Here is a 20,186-nt window from a genome sequence, read left to right as displayed (position 1 = left end):
TTTCTCCAGATTTTATTTTTCTTATCAAGCATCTAAAATTGTAATAGGGTTAAGAATTGCACTCAAAATGTATGTTAATAATAAAGGAGGGACTCTTTTATGAAAGGTAAAGTGAACTGCATTGGTAATATCTGAGATGTTTTACTGGAGGTTAAAAAGGCATTTATATATTTTTTACCCACAATGTCCGTTTTACTTGTTGCACACACCTGGAGTTTGGCGGTATATGAAGCCTATGTCCTTCTATATCAGTTAGGAAAAATGATCCTGCAATGTGCCTTTAGGTCTAAGTAGTCAAAATTGTAACTGGCTGAAACAAACTGGTCAAAGCTTCATCTAGAGTAAGGGAGATAAAAAAAACATTCTAAATGTCTAAATACATTGTCACACAAACATGGAGAAATGAAATGCCTCAAAACTTTGAATCACCGCTGGCACACAAATAGAAACTGTGCAACAGTTATTCCACATAGAGAGCAGTGATTAATAGTTGCAACCAGTTAAGACTTCTTACACTTTATTTTTGACTATGAGTAGGGATGTCCAATATATAGGTCACCAACAGGAAAAAGTTACAGCCTTGGTGTTTCATAGATAAACTGCCTCCTGCTGCATTAGAGGTTCTTGGTCATTACTAGGCTATTGGCACAACATCCAATTTAAGCCTAACCAAGCTTACTCCAAATTTATCAAAATATTGCTGACATCTGTGAATACCCCAAGGAATTTTACAGTTACAAAATAAGGTTTGTATACATCAAGCACTCACTGAATGCCCCAGCCCATTAGAAACATAGGCATCAACCCTAAGGCAAAATTGCTATTCCCTGTCCATTGGGCCAAGTTATACTTGAATAGGGTTAGGGAGAAGCTTTGCCTCACATGGACGTTCCAGAGAAGGCTAATCTTTGAGACACATACCTGTCCCTCCAACATGTCCTATTTATGTCACAGATGAGGCTGAAGTACTTCATTCTAGTTTAGCTTCTGTTTCATTTCTCCAAGTCTGCTGGGTTTCTAATATCATGAAGGGAACTACAGTGCTGGTATCATTAAACTTCATGAAATTAGTCGTTTTTCAATCTTTGATTTCCAGGAGCCACAATGTGCCGAGAAATGACTCCTGCAATTCGTATGTAGTTATGTGTATCTGTAACATATCTAAATAGAACTGTAAAATCTTTTTTATGAGACCGATTGCTCCTGCTACTATTTGAGCTGTCTGGGTATCCTTCTTCCACATTGCTCTTGTTTCTGCCTGCAAAGCCTGGTATTTTATGACGTTGTGTCTCTCTGTATGTATGACACTGTACTCACTGGGTATAGCAATTTCAATGGTCAATAATACATTTATCTTCTTTTCATGGATTGCGATATCTGGTTTTCTCATCTTTTTTTCACCTTATTCTCTATAATGCTTTGTGGCTCATGTTTCCAATGCTTCTCAGCTACTTCAATATTGTAATGGTTGCACAATCCCCAATGCAACATTTTTGCCAAAATATTATGGCTTTAAGTATACAGGCCCTCTGCATTGGTGTATCACACACAGCAACAAGATGTGCAACTGTTTCCAGTTCTATTTTACAAAACCTGCATTTTGTCAATGGACTTTGTAAACCAATGTGTGCATATTCCACTATCCTGGGCTGTCAGCCTTTCATCTTTTGGTTTAAATTCACCTCTCCTTAACCATTCTTGCATCAAGTCCTGATCAAAATGATGTTGATCCAGGGGTTTTCTGTACTTGCAACTATATTTATGCATTTTTCACATTTCTTGCCTTCTAATGGAATCCTTCTCTTTATATATTTTTTCTTTTGTTTTTTGGCATATTCATTTGCTGCCTGATTTTTGACTACTTCTGATTTAATTTCCATTCTTGCTTGACACAGATATGGTTCTGCTTCTGGGTAAGGGCAATGACAAAAAGTCAACCTGGAATATCCCTCCCCCCTTGAATTTTTAGCCCTGGGATAATAATTTATCCTTATCATGGTTTAGCTGCAAAGTGGTTTGGCACTATTTCATGGTCACTGTGATGTAATCCATCAATGTAGGGTGCATGTTATACATCTGTAAGCACTCCTTTATCCATGAAAGTGGGATGTTGTGAAATCTTTTTTGTAATCCTTCCATGCCATACTTAGATTCTTGCTCTTTTTACAATTCTCCATTACGATTTTATTTAACAACACATGATCCTTTGTTCCATAGGACTTTCTTTTGTTACCCTTTTGTTCTATAGCCATGATTGAGTTTTCCTCTAAATGACTATAAACTCTGTCAGCATCAGTTCTAGTGTATAGTTTATACATTGTTGGAAGGCAGGTTATTGGTCTATAGTTTTTTTAGGATAGCTTGCAGGTTCACTCCTAAGGAGGATGATAATTTTTCCTGTTGTTAACCCGGTTGGTGTCTGTTGGGGGTGCTCATATATGTAGTTCTTACTGAGGGCTAAATCGTTGTGTAAAGATGTTAATAATTGTAACCAGAAGTCAGATACTGCATCTGGGCCTGGGGTTTCCAGTTAGGAGCTTTTTTTAATTTTGTTTCATTTTCTCTGGCTGTTACTTCATCCCATTTCATATCCTGTACATTTGAACTTCTTACTGTTTATTTTACTTCTTCTGTCCATTCAGCATTTTTGTTATGTTCCACAGGGTCTTCATAGATATTTCTCAAAAATGTGTGGGTTTCTTCTTCTTTTTTTTAATTTTTTGGTGGTGTTTCTATTTCGTTTGTTTTTTTTCCCCCAATTCTCTATAAAACATTTTCGAGTCATCAATAAATTGCTTATTATGTACTTTTATATTTATCTGCATGTCTTCTAAGTTTTTCTGCCTGTGCTGATATCTTTAGTTTATTAGTTGCAATAGTGAATGATAGCCCCTAGTCTATTCTGCTACTGCATGTTGCTTTTATCACATTTATCTTTCTAAGTATTTTTGTTGATCTGTTCCCTCTTCTATACTCTTCTAACAGTGACACTTCTTGTCTTAATTACTTCATAGTTTTCTCTATTATACCAAGAAAGGAAAAGCTGTGTTACTGCTCTTGGGAAAAATGCAACTTTAATGCTTTATATACAAAGTACATCACATATTTTCTGACACTTTCTGATAATGTATTGTGTGACATAATTAGAAAACCCATTGCTTAAAAACAAATTATTCTGTCACTCCTCTTCTACTGCTGAGTGCATTTGTGACCCAGTCTGATTCCAGACTTGTATATTTCCCAGTACTTTCTCTTAACTTTTATATTTCTACTGCTGTCAAGAATCTGATTGAAAATAATACAAATAAAACAAATAAAATGTATTCATCTCCCTTTTTCTCTGTTCATCCTATCATCAGCCTCATCCATATTGCACTTTTTCTTTAATGTTGACATTTATGTTGAAATGGAGGGGTTCTTTATTATGACTCCAGATAGCTTTCATCCGCCTTTCATATTTTAGATTAATTGGGACACCTTCTGACAGGCATACAGTTTGTCATTGTTATACACTCTGTCTCTGAAGTTATACACTCTCTCTCTGAAGTTATACACTCTGTCTCTGAAGTTATACACTCTCTCTCTGAAGTATGCTGTTATTCTTCCAAATACCTACCATTCTGTCTGTTCTACTTATTCATTTCAGTTGTACTATTAGACACATTGACTCTTTTTTCATTGACCTGCTAATTCCACTCACTGTTGTCATCTGGTAAGATCTTTCATAAACTATCATTGCAGCTTTATCATCTGCAGTTACAGCTTTACTAACCTTACGTAACTTCCATCTATTGATGGGGCACTCTTCTACACATCCCAGCAAGTTGTAGAATCGATATTTCTGCATTGCTATGCTTCACTGTCAACGTGTTTAATTTTTTAACTTCTTTACAACACAGAATAAATGAATTATTTTCCAGAGTTCTCAACAGTATATCATAGACCTTGAGAAAGGGAAACCTCTATTACACTTCTCATTTTTAGTTATTGTCTTTAGAGCTATTTATTTGTTGACTAGGGAGGTCATCTGGTTAAGGGACCATTTTCAGTATGACCCATAAAAGAGATAACAGAGATTATTTCTAGTTTACAAAGATGTGACAAAAGCAACATTAAAGTTTGTTGTGTAATCCTTACTGGATTACACATTGTTGGCAAATAATAAAAATCCACATCGATGTACATAATCTAAAAATATGTCTGCATTATCTGACATTTTATCTGACTATCTCACATGAGCTGCAATCTAACTGGCATTCATTTTGTAAGTCATATAGTCTTTATATCAAGTGTATATATTTTGTTGTGGCAATGCAGATGGTGAGAATGCAGTACCTATCCTAAGTAGAATAAAAAAATGAGTTTTGAATTGATGCCTGCAACTAGGTATGTACGGATACTATCAAGCTGGACAGCTCTTTTACAGAGGCAACTTTCTCACAAGTCTGCCAGACAGGGGCGGTGTTTAGAAACTGCTGCATGTCAGACGTACTTATATAAGCAAACTATCTGGCAGTCACTGCTAGTAATGGACAGGTTTTGCATGGACACTATTCATTAACTGATTCTGTCAGACAGAGGAGAGATTAGCAGCTTTTATTTGCCCGAAGTACTGCTATACCAATGTACTTGGCAGTCTCCATTAGAAAAGGACAGCTACTGTATGGCCAGTAATTTCTCGAGTGATGCTCTCGAGACGGGGAAAATATCTCAAGCCTTTATCTGTTTCTTGTATAGCACAATTAGTGCTGCAATAATTTTCTGTATCCATCCATTGGCTGGGGTTAGGGAATGAGTTTTATACTTTATGGATTGCAGCCTCTAGTTATATTATCAGGCACTATAATTTTTGTATATGTATTTAAAAATATTACAATGCAAATGTTTTTCTTAACTTTAGTTATCTGGAATAACTGCGAACTTAGCAAATGTTTAAATATAGAATGACAGTAATTTTGTCTAAGTCACAGACATTATAAAAGTATCACTCCTGGAACATGAGGGAATGATTTTTACACTGTTTTCTCAACTTTGGGCAACAAATTACTCACAATGTTGGGAAATATGTCAGGTTACAGTCTGTTAATAATTTCTATTAATGTACAAGTTTATCTACAAATATTTCTACAAAAAAAAAAATAAATAAATAAAAAGACAGGGGACTTACGGCCACACACACATCTTTAATATTTCATCAAAATACTTTCCATCTGGACAGTTGCACCCTTCAATACAGTCATCAGAGCAAACCTCTTGCGCAGAAAGAGAGCGGCATGCACGTCCACAGGAGGTGGAACATGTGTTATATTGGGTACCATGGAGGCAAACAACACCTGAAAACCAACAAGAGTTATGTCATTTTACACTAGAATATTTTGACTTGGAATAAGAATTCAAAGAGCCCACAGACTTAGTTTAAAAACATAGTATCTCAAAAGATCAACGTTTAATTTCTTACTAATAAATACTATTGCGGTTAGTTAGACTACAAAAGACAAGAAACCGTGGTGTGTGGCTTCCTTATCTGTAAAATGTTTCACTAATTTAAATGTCTTTTATTCATATGCAAGTTAAGCAAGGTCTCTACAAATAATATTATTTTGAAGATTAATAATAATATCATGATAGATGGTATGAAACTAGAAGATCTTTTTATTGAAACTTTCTCATCTGTGTTAAAGCAGCAGCATAAAAGATCACAGTAACCATGAAGAATTTATGGTTCATGTCCCACCATAAATCCTGATTTAAAAATGCAGGATTTATCCAAAAACACAAGCTGAGTATGATAATAGTTTTCTGTTAACTTTTCTGAAATATTTAGCTACTAGGTATGATCCAACATCACACAAAGACCATCGGTTTATAGAGGAGGAGATCAATGCTAGACATCCAGGTACAATCCAATAGGCCATGCTTCAATAATTAAGAAAAGTTTCAAATATGCCTTATTTAAATATTTGTCTTTAATTCTTTTCAGCATGGTGTCATCCAACATAAATTCCGAGAGTCATCTAGTGTAGTATATTTCTAATATGTTACCAACACTTTAACTATCAGTCTCCTTGTAACTTAGATCTTTATAAAGTCTGTGATAGTTTAACACATAATGGTGTACTAAATGATTTGAATTAACTACATATCAATCAGTATGTACACTTTTTGACAGCAAATTCATTAAAGGGCAAAACCTGTACTTTGAGTGTAGACAAAAACATATTTGATGACAAATAAATAATATGTAGATTGTCCAACACAAATCTTAGGAGCAACTCCTCTAAATTTGCTGATGGCTGCAAAATGGTGCAGTTGTAGCCTCTGCAAGACATTTCTTTTCCCTGCAAGAAAAAATAATCAAGATTCTTTATGGATGGTTAACTAATAATGGGTTACAGTTTAATGCTACCAACTCCCTTGTTATGGATTTTGGTACTAACAATCAAATATATTAAATAATCCTATTCTACAAAATGTAATTAACTACAATGACTTGGGAATGATAGTAGAACTTGGTTTTCAATATAACACATGAAATATTTCATGAAGGTGCTTTCTTTCATGAAAACTATAATAACTGCAAGTATATCAATTAAAGCCTCATTTTGATTTATTTGTCTAAGATATTAATAGCATGTGTATTATTGTATATTGCATTTCTTTTTGTAGCTATTCTAACTTAGACCTGAAAAACACAGAAAGAATTATTCCAATATATTTTTGCAAAGTGCATTAAACACATAAATGAACTATGACCCCTCTATTATAATAATAGAGTTTAAGTGTCATGTGGCTTTATTGCAGCCAGTTGCATCAAATGTGTTTTTGCAGGGCCACCAATACCAAATGGCAGCATTTGCTGGTGTATTCAGTGTAATTTGTGAGGAATTAATTTTTGATGCATGAGGACCATCACAGCCTGTTTTACACTGAAGTGTTAGGTGTGAGGAACCTTGCCATATGAATCTTTCCTTTATTGTTTGAAATATGGTCGACACTCATTTCTGCTGTGTTGTGCATCAGAACACTGCTGACAAGGATCAAGAACTATTTTCCATTTGGTGGTCCTTGCCCTTTCTTAATGGTTATGTGACCATGGAATTACCATATTGGGGGTGAGAAGGTATTCTCAAGCTTACACCCCTGCAGAAAAACAGTTTTTTATGTTTTTCTTTTAAACACTAGTGAACTTCTGACTGTATTTTTAATACTGTCTGTATATTTATTTCATTACTAATGGCTTCATAATTTGGGACTTATTTTATTGACATCCACCTGTCTTTAGTCTGTCAGGTTTATTGTCTTTATTATTTAAGTTATTTGAGGAGGACCTGAATACATTATAAAATACTTGGCAATTTAGCTCTAAATGGTGTTATTGTAAAAACCATGGAAAAGACGAAAGGAAGCAAAGCATTTACTTTTTTCTGATACAATTCATTTTAAAACTGAGTAACACGATTTCCATTCTCATACAATATCAACACAAGATAGTCTACAATTATATATAGATTCAGTGAAATTTAAACAAGTGAAACTAGGTGAAAAGTCTTCTGAGAAAACCTTTGGAGCTAATTCTCATATTGCAATGTAACACAGTAATAACAATGCTATATATTGACAATTCCTTTTGTGCCCCAAAATAAGTGCACTATATATCCTTGCCATAAACAGTTAATGACATTATGAACCTTAATATATCAACTTTACAGTGAGGTTCATTCACACACAAGAATCTCACAGTAACAAGAAGAAAAGAGGTGTCATGTGACTGCAGCAATAGCTGCAAAACCAAAACGCATGGTTGTTCTAATCTATGTTTCCATAATATGTGAAGTGGTAAGACGAAGCAAAGGGTGCCCGACTGTTTGTTGATGCACACTTGATCACCACTCAGAGTGCTGAACTGAATAGAAAGCTGGCTTCCTGTTATGGCTGCCAGACTTGGAGAAAACTGAGAAGGTGAGTTTTGAGTCTCTCTTCTCTGAGTTTGTGTATCTTGGACATATAATTTTATATATATATATATATATATATATATATATATATATATATATATATATATATATATATATACATATATAAAGAGAGAGAGATAGCTTGTTCAGGAGTGCAGGGGCTTGCCTTCCCTGCACATGAAGTTGTTTTCTAACCTTAGTAGTGTTGCTGTTTTGGCCAGTGAACTCCCACAGTTTTCAATGTTTTGGAGTTGAAAACTGCAAGCTGATCAACCCAAAAGACTCAAAGAAATTAAATTGGAACTCAGACATCAGTAGCCAATTTGCTATCTGGCATACAATATAGATATTGATATTACATTTTAACATAACACCAATTATTCTGTCATTGGAGACTAAACCAAAGGCCTTTGCCAGATCTAGGTAAATTTTACTAGAAAGGCCCATCATTTTATGTAATTATAGCAATAACAGCATTTTTAGTGTTAAATTTAATATTCTCGTTCATCTATTTGCATTAAATAATACAAACCAGGACCTATTTGCCCAAATTTTATTATTTAATTATTTTAAGAAATTATAACTATAGCAGGGATTTAGTGCTAAAAACAATTTACTCCACTGCGTTATCCTTTATAGTACAATTATATAAACTAGAAGTTGTTTTACAGTCACTTTTCTTTGCACCTTGGACTGAATGAAGTCTCAACAAGCTAGTCTTACCTTAGCTGCCAGCTTTCTAGCATGTGATATGCTCAGGCATTGTAACAACTGCCTAATTCTCACAGACAGTAAGCTACTGCTTAGCTCAGCACCTTGTACCTGTGAGAGATGCAAGTCCTTACCTAAGCTGGAGACTACCCCATGAAATCAAGCACACCCTGCAACACTAAGACAGTATTCCACATATACTCAATCTAAATTATTTTACGCTGAGGTTATGAAAAGGTCTTTGCCCAAGAATTCAAGGCCCATTGAGAATAGGACCAAGCATAATCTAAAACATACTGGTGCAAACACAGCTAAGAGACACCAGGTGGTAGATCATCCCAAATCATGTACATTAATACAATTGTCAGGTACAAAAAAATGCACTACTGATTGGTGACTCCATAGTCAGGCACAATTTGTGGGTAAAAGCAGAGTGATTGTGAGGTGTCTTTCAGGAAAAAGATAGCTATCATTTCAAGGGCCCTCAAGGAGCTCTAGCTAATGGACCTCCGAACCTAACTAGCAAACAGTCAAGAACAAGACCACATTAAGGTTGCTCTGCTCAATCCTAGGACTCTAATTAAAAAATTAAATGACCCTTAGGCACTCCTGCATTTAGAACACATTCATGTGTGTGTTGTTACAGAAACTTGGTTTACATGCTCAGACAGTACTCCCTTTGGACCTGGGTTTTGTGCATACCATGTGTTTAGACCCAAAGGAAATTGTCAGAGACCACATTACTTCAAGGTATATTTTGAGAGACTCAAAACAGAACTTACTGGACTGTATGAATAACAATATTTCATCAGATGATCACATTTAAAAAACAAAAATTTAAATACCCCAGTCATAATTTTATAAAAAAGGATTGACCAATAAAACACAACAATTTAAACCAGCCCCCAAAACACCAATCAAATGCAAACATCAAAACACACTTCTTGTAGTGCAAACGGAAGCAAAACCCATATAAAAATGTATTTTTATGTTTATTTTTATAAAAATGCTAAAAAAGTCCTTCAAAAACTAAAGATATTTTATCTTTTTAGAGCCTTCAGTCTTAAAACACTAGCTATACAAGAGTGCTCGTTTAAACCCAGGTATTCAGTAGCATTTAAAATGAGCTGCCAATATAATTCTTCCTTTTCAAGATAGGCAGCCCAAGGTCCACCCTTAACATTTCACTGGATTTTATGAATTACTACAGTTTTAAACCAGTGATCATCATGAGCCAGAATGTGTTTAGCAAGAGGGTTATTAAGTTTTCCTTTTTTCATTTCATAATCATGTTCTTAAATACGCTCTTTTAACATACATTCTGTCTTACCAATGTAGCATGCATCACATAGTTGACAAAGGGCAATGTAAACTACCCCTTTGGAACAACAGTTATATTTCTCAAATAATTCAGTTTTTACATCTGATATGGTCAGCTTGTTGCATACTAAAATATACTTACAGAAACTACAATGACCGCATGTTTGCATCCCACATAGGGTCTATATTAGATCAGCGAACACTTAAACAAGCGAACGCTGATTGATCGACCTTATTTTAGCGAAAGTGAAAAATATCGAAGCAGCAGAAACCCAAATTTTTTCCTAGGGAAAGAATTTGGTTGTCCATTTCTGTTGCTTCGGTATTTTCAGTGCTGTGGTGGAAAGTTACGGGTCTGATTCAGGTAAGTGTCCGATTCTGTGGATGCGAGTGTTAGGGAGGTTTAGGTGAGTTAGGGTTAGGGCTCAGGTTAGGTATGTGTGCGATTGTGTGGACATGAGGGTTAGGGCAGATTTAGGTGAGTTAGGGTTAGGGAGCGGGTGAGGTGAGTGTGCGATAGTGACGGACCTTAGGGTTAGGGTTTGGGTTAAGGTAAGTGGATAGTTAGTGGTATGTGCATAGTTTTGTGTAGGGTTAGGTGTCAGATTTTAGGTGTATGTGTGTGGATTTCTGTTTGTTTGGTGTGCTTGTGTTGTGTGTATGTGTTTTGGATCAGCGATTTTTTTCCTAAGGGCAGTTCGAGATTGTAAGCTTTCGCTTACATAAGGTCGATCAATCAGCATTTGCCTTTTTAAGCATTTACTGATATAATATAGACCCCCCCCCCACATAGTGCAGCCCTATTTTTAGTATAGATTTTAAACTAATACCTTTCTTAAATACAAAACAAGGATGGTCATCCATCCTATCTGTTCAATCACTATCACATTTTATAATGGACTAATCTTTTAACAAAATGTGTCTAATAATATTACTTTCCAAATTAAATGTCACAAAGGCATGCCCAAAATCTCCATCCCTTTTATTACCAGGTAGGGGGAGTATTACACCCAAATTACTTTGATCTAAAATTGGTTTGTAAAAACCACCATGTCTTTTCTGAACAACCTCCTCTTTTAAATTAGTGATAAATTCAAGGGGGTACCTCCTCCTAAGAAACATGGAACATAAATTATCACACTCCAACAAAAAAATTGATGTATCTAGTTACCATCCTGGCAGCACGTGCAAACTGCCCCTTCACCACCAATTTTTTTCTGTGCCAGGGGAAGTGCACTGGTAGTCCATTAGAGTAAGTGGGCTTCCTATAAATATTTGCAATATATGTTTTCATATTTACATCCTTTTCTAACAATAGATCCAAGTAAGGAATTTTTAAAGATGTTTCTGAAACGTAAACGTAAGAAAATTGGTACTACTATTAATATATTCAAAAAAATTATAAAACTTTTTTTCCCCGTCCTTCCATACTAAAAAGATATCATCCAAATATCTGGTATAAAGTCTAAAAGAATCTTTAAATATACTATTAAGTAAAAAAATTTTTCCCAATAAATCATTACTATATTAGCAAATAAAGAGTCACAGCTATAACCCATGGCAACACCTTCTTTTTGTAAAAAAATAGTTATCATCAAACATAATAAAATAATTTTTAATACTATTTCTAATGATTCCTCATATAAATTCATTTTAGCTGGTTCCAACTTATTTTCAAATAAAAATTCACAGAACCATTCAACCCCCAAAGTGTGGGGAATAACGCTATAAAGGTCTTTTACGTCGATCATCACTAATAGGTCATCCAAATCAAACTGAAAATCATTGATTTTATCCAAAAAATCCCACAAGTCAATACAAGCCTGTTTTTTGTTTCCCACCAAATACTTTAATTGATTATCCAAGTACTTGGCACAAGCACTCGTGATAGATCCCCTAGCGTCTACAATGGGATGCATTTGGGATCATTTATATCTTTATGAACCTTTGGTATACTGAAAATATTAGAAATGACTGGGTAATTTACATTGTGATTATTAAATTCATCTATGGAAATCCTCCCCTTGATAGAAAAATCTTTTATTTGTGCTCATTTTAAATGAGAACAAATACCCGGGTCTAAACGGACAGTGTTCTATATCTAGTGTAGTATTAGAAAGATAAAATATCTTTAGCTTTTGAAGGCGTTTATTAGCATTTTTATAAAAATAAACATAAAAATTATTTTTATATGGTTTTTGCTTCTATTTATGCTACAAGAGGCATGTTTTGATGTTTGCATTTGATTGGTGTTTTGGAGGGCTGGTTTAAATTGTTGTGTTTTAATCCCTTTTTATGAAATTATGAATGGGGCATTTAAATGTTTGTGTTTTACATATGATTATCTGATGAAGTCTTGGTATTCTTACAGGGGGAAGGCCCTTATGTTTATGGTCTTTTTTATTGGTTTTAAGTAGATTTATATTAAAGTTTGGCCAAATAAACTTTGCCTGTGAGTGACGTGGATTCCCTCATGCATTTTTGTTTTCCTAGTTCATACTGAAACTTTAATTACCCATATGATTAACTAGGAACCCCATATATCTCAATGCATGATATACCCAAAACCTCTTAAACTTCATAAACAAGAATCTTATAGGTTCATAGGTTCATAGGTAGGTGCTAGGCTATCTGCCCAAGGGCATTTATAAGCCTAGCCAGAGTGTGTCGGCTTTCGTCGCCCCATTGATTAATTAACTGATCCACTGTCAAGCAGAGCCAATGAAATGATCCCAGGGGTGTATTTTCTGTTACCCATCCACTCGTCAAGGTTTCTCTTGAAGAGTGTTAGTGATGGGCTCTGCCTGATGTAATTTGGAATTTTGTTCCAAAGCATGGGGAGTCTCTGACAGGAATCTATCCCTCCAGCATGTTATATTTATTGTTGTGGTGAGGTTTAGTTCACTAGAGTGCATGGCTCGCAGTGACTTGGATTTCTTCAGGTGGATATGGCTTTGTAAGTCAGGCAGAGATCACCTCTGAATAAGCGATATGCCACTGAGTACAGCCAGAGTTTTTTCAGTCGGGCTGCATAGGACATATGCTTGAGGCCAGTAATCCTCTTGGTGAGGTACATTTGTGGTCTTTCCAGCTATTGGAAATGTCTTGTGAAGTACATCCCAAATGGGGCATTGTACTCTATGATGGGTCTAATGAGTGACGAGTACAGGGGCACTATAACCTCTTTATTTCTAGATGCGAACCCTTTAGTAATTAGATGAGCCACATAGAAGGGTCTTCTAACTACTTTGGCAATATGATTGTCAAAGGAGAGATTACTATCTACCTGGGTCCCCAGATCTCTTATTACCTCTTCTGTATTAAGGGGGTGCCACCTATGTGGTAATTCATGGGTGTTTCGTTTTTCCCAAATGGGATGACTATGCATTTTTTGGCATTTAGCTTGAGGCCATGACTTTGACACCAGGTGTCCATCTCAGTAAGGCCCTTTTGGAGGATGTCCATGTCAGCCAGAGAGTCAATTATGGCTTCCAGTTTGCAAGCATCGGCTAACTTGGTTAGCCATAGTCCTCCTATGTTTGCCTGTACTTCTGAGAAGTATATGCCTTACAGTAGGTGTCCCAGGACTGAGCCTTATGGGACACCACTTATGACTGGTTTAGAGTCAGACCTGGAGCCTGCTATTCTTACCGTGTGAGTTCTGTCTGTAAGCCAGTTGGCAACCCATCTCATGATGTAGGGGTTTATTTTCAGGCTGGTGAGTTTTTCTGTAATACCCGAGTGAGGAATGGTGTCGAAAGCCTTGGCGAGGTCAAGGTAGGCTGTGTGATCCACCTTTCCCTCGTCTATGGCCTTGGTGACTGTCTCAAAGAAGTCAACCAGGTTTAGTAGGCATAATTTGCCCTTAACAAAGCTGAACTGGGTCAGGTCAAGTGTTTGGAGGTTCCCAATGTCTTTGTTAATGAGTTCCATGATGATGCGCTCAATAGCCTTGCAGATCAGGCTAGTCAGGCTTATGTTAGTTACCAGGGTTAGTTGTGGCCCCTCCTTTGTGGAGAGGAATAACCGTTGCTGTGCACCATTCTATGGGCATGTAGCCTGTGGAGAGGCTGAAGTTGAACAGAGTGTTTAGGTGGGGGGTTAGTTCGTTCCGTAGTTCGTGCAAGACGCAGCCTGAGACATCATCTGGTCCCATTGACGCTGTGTTTTTGGCTTTTGAAAGAGCTGTTTTCACCTGTGCGTCTGTGATTTTTGGGACAATACACTTTTCCAGTATTGTTGTGAGCCCTTTTGGAGGTGAGAGGGGGGTGAAGTTTGCACTGAATCTATCTGCCAGGATGTTGGCAATATCAGTAGGTTCAGTATATTTTGTGCTATTTTGCACTAGTTCAGTGCATATCTGCGAGTTGTCACTTAGATTCTTAACATAGCTAAAGAAGGCTTTGTGGTTATCTTTTGAATCCTTGGCTATTTTTCTTTCGAAGTTAGCCTTGGATGATTTCATGAGCGACCTTAGTTTCTTACTGATACTGATCAGGGATGTCTTTCCTTCTTGGGATTTGCTTTTTTTCTGAACTAGTTACCTCCTTCTATTATATAGCCTGTTTATTGCAGGGGTCCACCAAACTGGTTTCCTTCTCTTAGAGGAGTGAGTCTTGGTTTTGCTAGGGATGGCATGATCCATGCATCCTTGTAGGTGCTCATAGAGTGCATTTGTAAAGGTTTCTGCATCTTGGGCAGCGTTATCCTTTAGCGTGTGGGCTGTGAAACTTGCCACTTCTGTCTTAGGTGAAGTTTGCTTTAGAAAAGTTTTTTACTGTGGTTTCCTTAGTTGAGGGTTGTGGTAGGGTGTGGACAACCAGAGTGATTAGTTAATGGTCTGATCTAACCAGTGATGGGTGACCTCCGGTATGGAAAACCTGTCACCCATGCTGGTGATGACCAGGTCCAATATGTTTTCACCTCTGGTAGGGGAGTTTACCAACTGATCCAGGGCATTTGAGTTGAATTCCAGGAAGCGCTGGACCTGGGAATTTGTACTCGAGTAGTTTTCTCAGTGAATGGTAGGGTAATTGAAATCGTCCAATATCAGGGTGTTCAGCAGGACCTTCATGTTTTCCAGTGTCTCCAGAAAGGTGGAGTGGTGATCCTGGATCATGGAGGGTGATCTGTAGAAGGCCACAATTTGCATTGCAGGTTTGCCCAATGTTAGTTGTACATGGATGATCTCAGAGGTACCATGCTGCGCCACTAACCTGGATGTGTAGGAATCCTTGATGAATATGGATACATCCCCTCCGTTTGTGATTCGGTCCGTGTTCTGTGGCCGAAACGTGTGGTATGAGTTGTAGCCTGGTAGTGCTGGGGTGCTCTCTGGAGCCTTGAACCAGGTTTCAGTTACTACACAGATGTCAACGTTCTCCATACTGAGGACTGCTTTGAGCGCTTGCATTTTGAGATTTAAACTCCTTTCATTGAGTAGCATAACCCTCAGTTTTTTGTTAATTGTGCTGTTTATGGAGGTGGGTTTGACTTTTGAGCCATGCCTAAAAAAGGCACTATGGGGGTAGCAAGAGCTTTGGCCAGTATTTGAAAGCCTAGGGGTAACAGGTGCAAGCTGTCTCTTGTGAAGCAACGTGGCTTGTCGAGCATGTCATCCCAGGCTGAAAGACACTGGATCCCCATTTGAATGACACCAGAAGCTTAGCCAATTGTTGAAATTGATATTTTTTTCTTTATACTGAGGTATCATTCTTGGTGAGGGCAGGATGCTACTTAGGGTCAGGGTCATACCAGCCTGGGCTGCATGATCAGAGAGCTCTTCCATGTCTCTTTTCATGTAGTCCAGGGAGGTACGTCTCAGGTCATTCACACCAACATGAACAATGACGGAGTCATATTTGTACTTGTTCTGGAGTGACCTGAGTGCTTGTGTTATGTGACGGATTCTGGCTCCCGACAGGCAGCTAACAGTAACCTTCTGCTTGTCCAGCCTAGTGAGTGGGACATCAGTGTGCCTGACTATAGAGTCACCTATTACTAGTGTGTTAGGTATGTTATTTCGCCTTAAGGGCTGTGATTGTTCGGCACACTGATTTTGTGTTTTATGTGTTGGCTGCTTTGTGACAATAGTGCAGGTTGTTTGGGTGTCTGCTTTGGATGTCTCTGATGCTTTTGCAGGTTTTTATTTAGAGCCTCCGAATATAATTTTGTGTATTTATGTGTATTCTGGGCCAGTGCTGTTTTAGTAGGTCTGTGTGCGGCTGGAGGTGTGGTGCAAGTGTTAACCTTCTTCTCTTACCTGTCTGTTTCAGTCTTGGGTGGAGACAGCTTAGCTTCTGGACCAAATTATCAAAGAAACTACTAGAAGACAAAATACTCTTGGCCTAGTCCTTACAAACATAGCATCTATATGTGCTACTCCCATGCTAAACTTTCAGCTGAAAATATTACTGAATTAAAGGATTTCAAACAAACTAATCTTGTAAAGTTCTGTGATGCAGTATCCAAATTCACATATAGTTGTTTTACTCAAAATGTTGATGTGGCAAGTGCTTATGCAAACAAATTTTTTTCTCACTTCAATAATTGTATTAACTTAGCAGTTCCAACTAGATCAAAGCAAACTGGGAAATTTCAGAGCAAACCAGCAAGGTGGCTGACATGCATAAATAAACTATTCAGTGAAAGAAAAAACTTAAAATATACAGCAAAACTAAAGAAACAAATCAAAGATAACACCAAGACGTTTTCATAGAAATTAAAATGTGCCATCAGGAAACAAAGGAATACCATGAACTCAGACTAGTACTGGAAGATTAAGACAACTACAAATCCTTCTTTAGTTATATTAGGAAGATAAGGAATACCACTCAACATTTTCACAGCTCATCCAGCACAGTGGCACAGTGGATAGCACTGTTGCCTTAAAGCAAGAGGTTCCCTGGTTAGATTTGTGGCTGGGGTACCTTCTGTGCAGATCTGCATGTCCTCACTGGGTTTGCCTGGGTTTCCAAAGACATGCAGTACGTGGACTGGACACTCTAAATTGGCCATAAGTGCGAGTGTGCATGCAAGTGTCTGATGTGAAAGAACAACCATGGCAGGGCTAGCCATATGCCGGTGTGAACCTTGGCTCTAGATGATTGTCACTGCTGAAGTGACACCCCGACCCTATGTCTAAAAATGGAAAAAGGGATTACAGAGAGATGGATGGATGTTTTCAAAATGGAAACACCTAATACAATCCAATGGATATTGCCAACATACTAGCAAAAAAATTCAGTGCAAATGTCACCCTGGAGACAGCTATACAAGTTCCACATTCTCCCGAAGGTCTCCAACCCCAAATTACCCCCAATTATTCATCAAAGAAAAATTTCTAAAAGTACTTTCTAAAGTGAAAAAAAACACATCCTCTGTGAGATCCACTAATATACCCAGCTGCATAATAAACAGCTCTAAACAAGCACTGGCAGATCCAACTCCTTTATCTATTCAACTTGAGCTTAGCAACTGGCATTGTCCTCCAGGTATGGCATACAGCTATGATGATGCCATTTTACAAGTGTGCCCCCACTACTAACCTAGGAAATTACAGACCCATCAGCTTGTCAAGTCTCATATGCAATGCCATGGGACCTATCACAACAGACCTGATTAATGCTGATATAGACATGTTTACAGAAACCCTGTATAAACATGTAAATAACTGCATAGAAACAGCACACTAAACCAAATCAAAATAAACTTAGGACAAACTCCAAAAACAAGCCACTTTGGTGGATTCCCAGTATAAAGAGGCTGCACAACAAAAGAAAGAAAATCCTGTCCAAGAACAGAAAGGGCTGTGTCTAAAAGACAAAAGACTCCCTAATCAGTCACAACAAGCAACTCAGAACTAATAAAGTCCACCAAATCCAATTTCAAGGCAAACATTGCCTCAGGGCTAAAGAAAACCATAAGGCATTTTTCAGTTATATCCACAACTTTAAAGGGGACATCCAACAGTAAGCTGAACTAATAGTAAATGGAACTTTCTATACTGAACTGGGAAATATAGCAAATTTGTTGGCCAATAAATTTAGTTCCAATTTTAACCCCCTATCATCCCCAGTTCCCCCTCTCAGGAAATACCCCTACCATTTCTTCCAAGCTATTATTAAAGAAAAGGTCCTCATTGCACTTTCCAAAGCTAAAAACACTGCATCACTGGGTTTTTATAATATCCCAGGATGCCTCCTAAATAGCTTGAAACATAGCCTGTCAGACCCAGACAGGATTCATCTATAGGGAATGGAGGACTGCAATGGTCATTCCTCTACACAAAGCTGGACCATCAACAGACCCAGGGAATTACAGCCCCATAAGTGTGACTCATCCTATATGCAAGGCCATAGAAAGAATTATAATGGACCTAATAAAAAAAAGACATAGGGAATGTTCAAACACTAGACCCATCCCAGTTTAGGTTTCATCAAGTATAGGTCATGCTTAATAAACTTGGTGGACTTCTTCAAGAGGATCACTAGAAATATGGATGGGGTAAAATGATACATACTGCCTACCTTGACCTGACAAAGTGATATGACATAATACCTCAGTCAGGTTTTATAGACAAACTCACAAATTTAGACATAAATTCCTATGTCACCCAATGGACAGCCAACTGGCTCACAGATAGGACACATGAAGTAAGGTGGGGGGAATCCACCTCTTGTCAAGAGGCCTGCTACTAGTGACGTCCCACATGGCTCAATATTGGGACCTCTCCCTTTTGGAATATACTTTTCTGAAGTCAAGACAAATGTAGAGGGCCTTTGGCTATCCAGATTTGTTGATGACTGCAAGCTGGGTGTGATCACTGAATCCCCCAAAGATTTAGATATCCTCCTTTGTGGAAGTTATTACATATCCTCCAGGAAGGTCTGATTCAGACAAATAACTGGTGCCACAAACATGGCTTAAAACTCAGTGGAAAAAATGCATAATTATACCCTTTAGAAAGATGGTCACCCCTGCAAATCGCAACATTAATGACACTCCTCTAAGAGTAAACCCAGTGGTAAGGGACTTCGGAACTCAAGTTCCCAGCAACCTTTACTTTGATCACCATGTGTCCATGGCAGTAAGAAAATCCTTCTACATGGCACAACGTATAAATAAGAGCATGGCATCCAGATATAAGGAGATCATATTCTCACAATACTCAGCCCTTATTTGATCAATAATCAGGTACAATGCACCCTTAGCATGCACCTGACCAAGCATTTGCAACAATTGGATTGGCTATAGAAGTTCTGCACTAAAAGAATACAGTGTGGACCATCTCAAAGCCATGTCCCAGTACTCTGTCTCAGACTACTGAGGGTTGATCTATTCCTTACTTATGGGGCATTCTGCTATCCAGCTCTGATGGAGTTGCTACACATTCTCAAAACAAACAGCACTAGAATTACCTAGTCTAAAGATCTAAACTTTGTGTATGACACAAACAAAGCATGTTATAGGCACAGGAATGCATCTACAAGATTACCCCTTCTCTGGAACTGAACCCCATTCATGTGAAACAGAGCTCTTCCCTAAGCCTATTCAGGCACAGCTTGGACCAATGGATGGGAAATCAAAATTCACCCCTGGCTTGTCATCTGTGGTCCTTATGGACAGGGGCAGTTTGTAGATGCACTAAGGCATACGCATTTGCATTGATAATTGGGAAAATTGGGGCATGAATGTCTGTCTAAAACGGCTGTATGACTGTTAGCATAGTAACCTCCTGTGATCCTATGACCTTATGGTAATACTGTGTTGCAATTAAGTTTTTTATGATGTGTGGTTACATGTATATTTCATGTTATGGTTATGTGTGTCATGCTTTGTGCTACTTTTGTGATACAGGTTATCTTACTGTATTATATTGGGACTGATTATATTTAGGGATAAATTTATTTTTATTAATGTTTTGTGCTTTGGAATGTGCTCTATTTACATTGCTATTATGGTAAGATAAATATATATAGTAGTTCCTATAGCTATTTAAATCTATTTCACAGCTCAGTTTACTATAGTGTTAGTGTTTTGTTTCTAGTTAGTTTTTTCTTTTTGCATCCAAGAAGGAATAAGTCTGATGGTTCTTCTACCTGCACCCAGCTATCCCATGCATTCAGCAGTCAGTGGAGGAGCCAAGAGTCCTACAGCCACAAAACCACCATAAGCTCAACTGCTTTTGGTGACAGTGAG

The 20,186-nt window shown here is 37.5% G+C and overlaps 1 protein-coding gene across 1 annotated transcript in view; it reads right to left on the bottom strand.

The window, feature by feature from the left end:
• Positions 1-20,186, bottom strand: part of OTOGL (otogelin like) — a 3,472,886-nt gene that overhangs the window by 2,372,902 nt on the left and 1,079,798 nt on the right. Inside the window, exon 20 of the mRNA XM_044088067.1 lies at positions 5,168-5,333. Coding sequence (XP_043944002.1) covers positions 5,168-5,333 — 166 coding nt within the window. The remainder of the gene's footprint in view (positions 1-5,167; positions 5,334-20,186) is intronic.

The sequence above is a fragment of the Protopterus annectens genome, chromosome 11.part0 (genome assembly GCF_019279795.1).
Source record: "Protopterus annectens isolate FY-2018-M chromosome 11.part0, PAN1.0, whole genome shotgun sequence".
NCBI lineage: Eukaryota > Metazoa > Chordata > Ceratodontiformes > Protopteridae > Protopterus > Protopterus annectens.
This window is presented reverse-complemented; position numbering and strand designations above follow the sequence as displayed.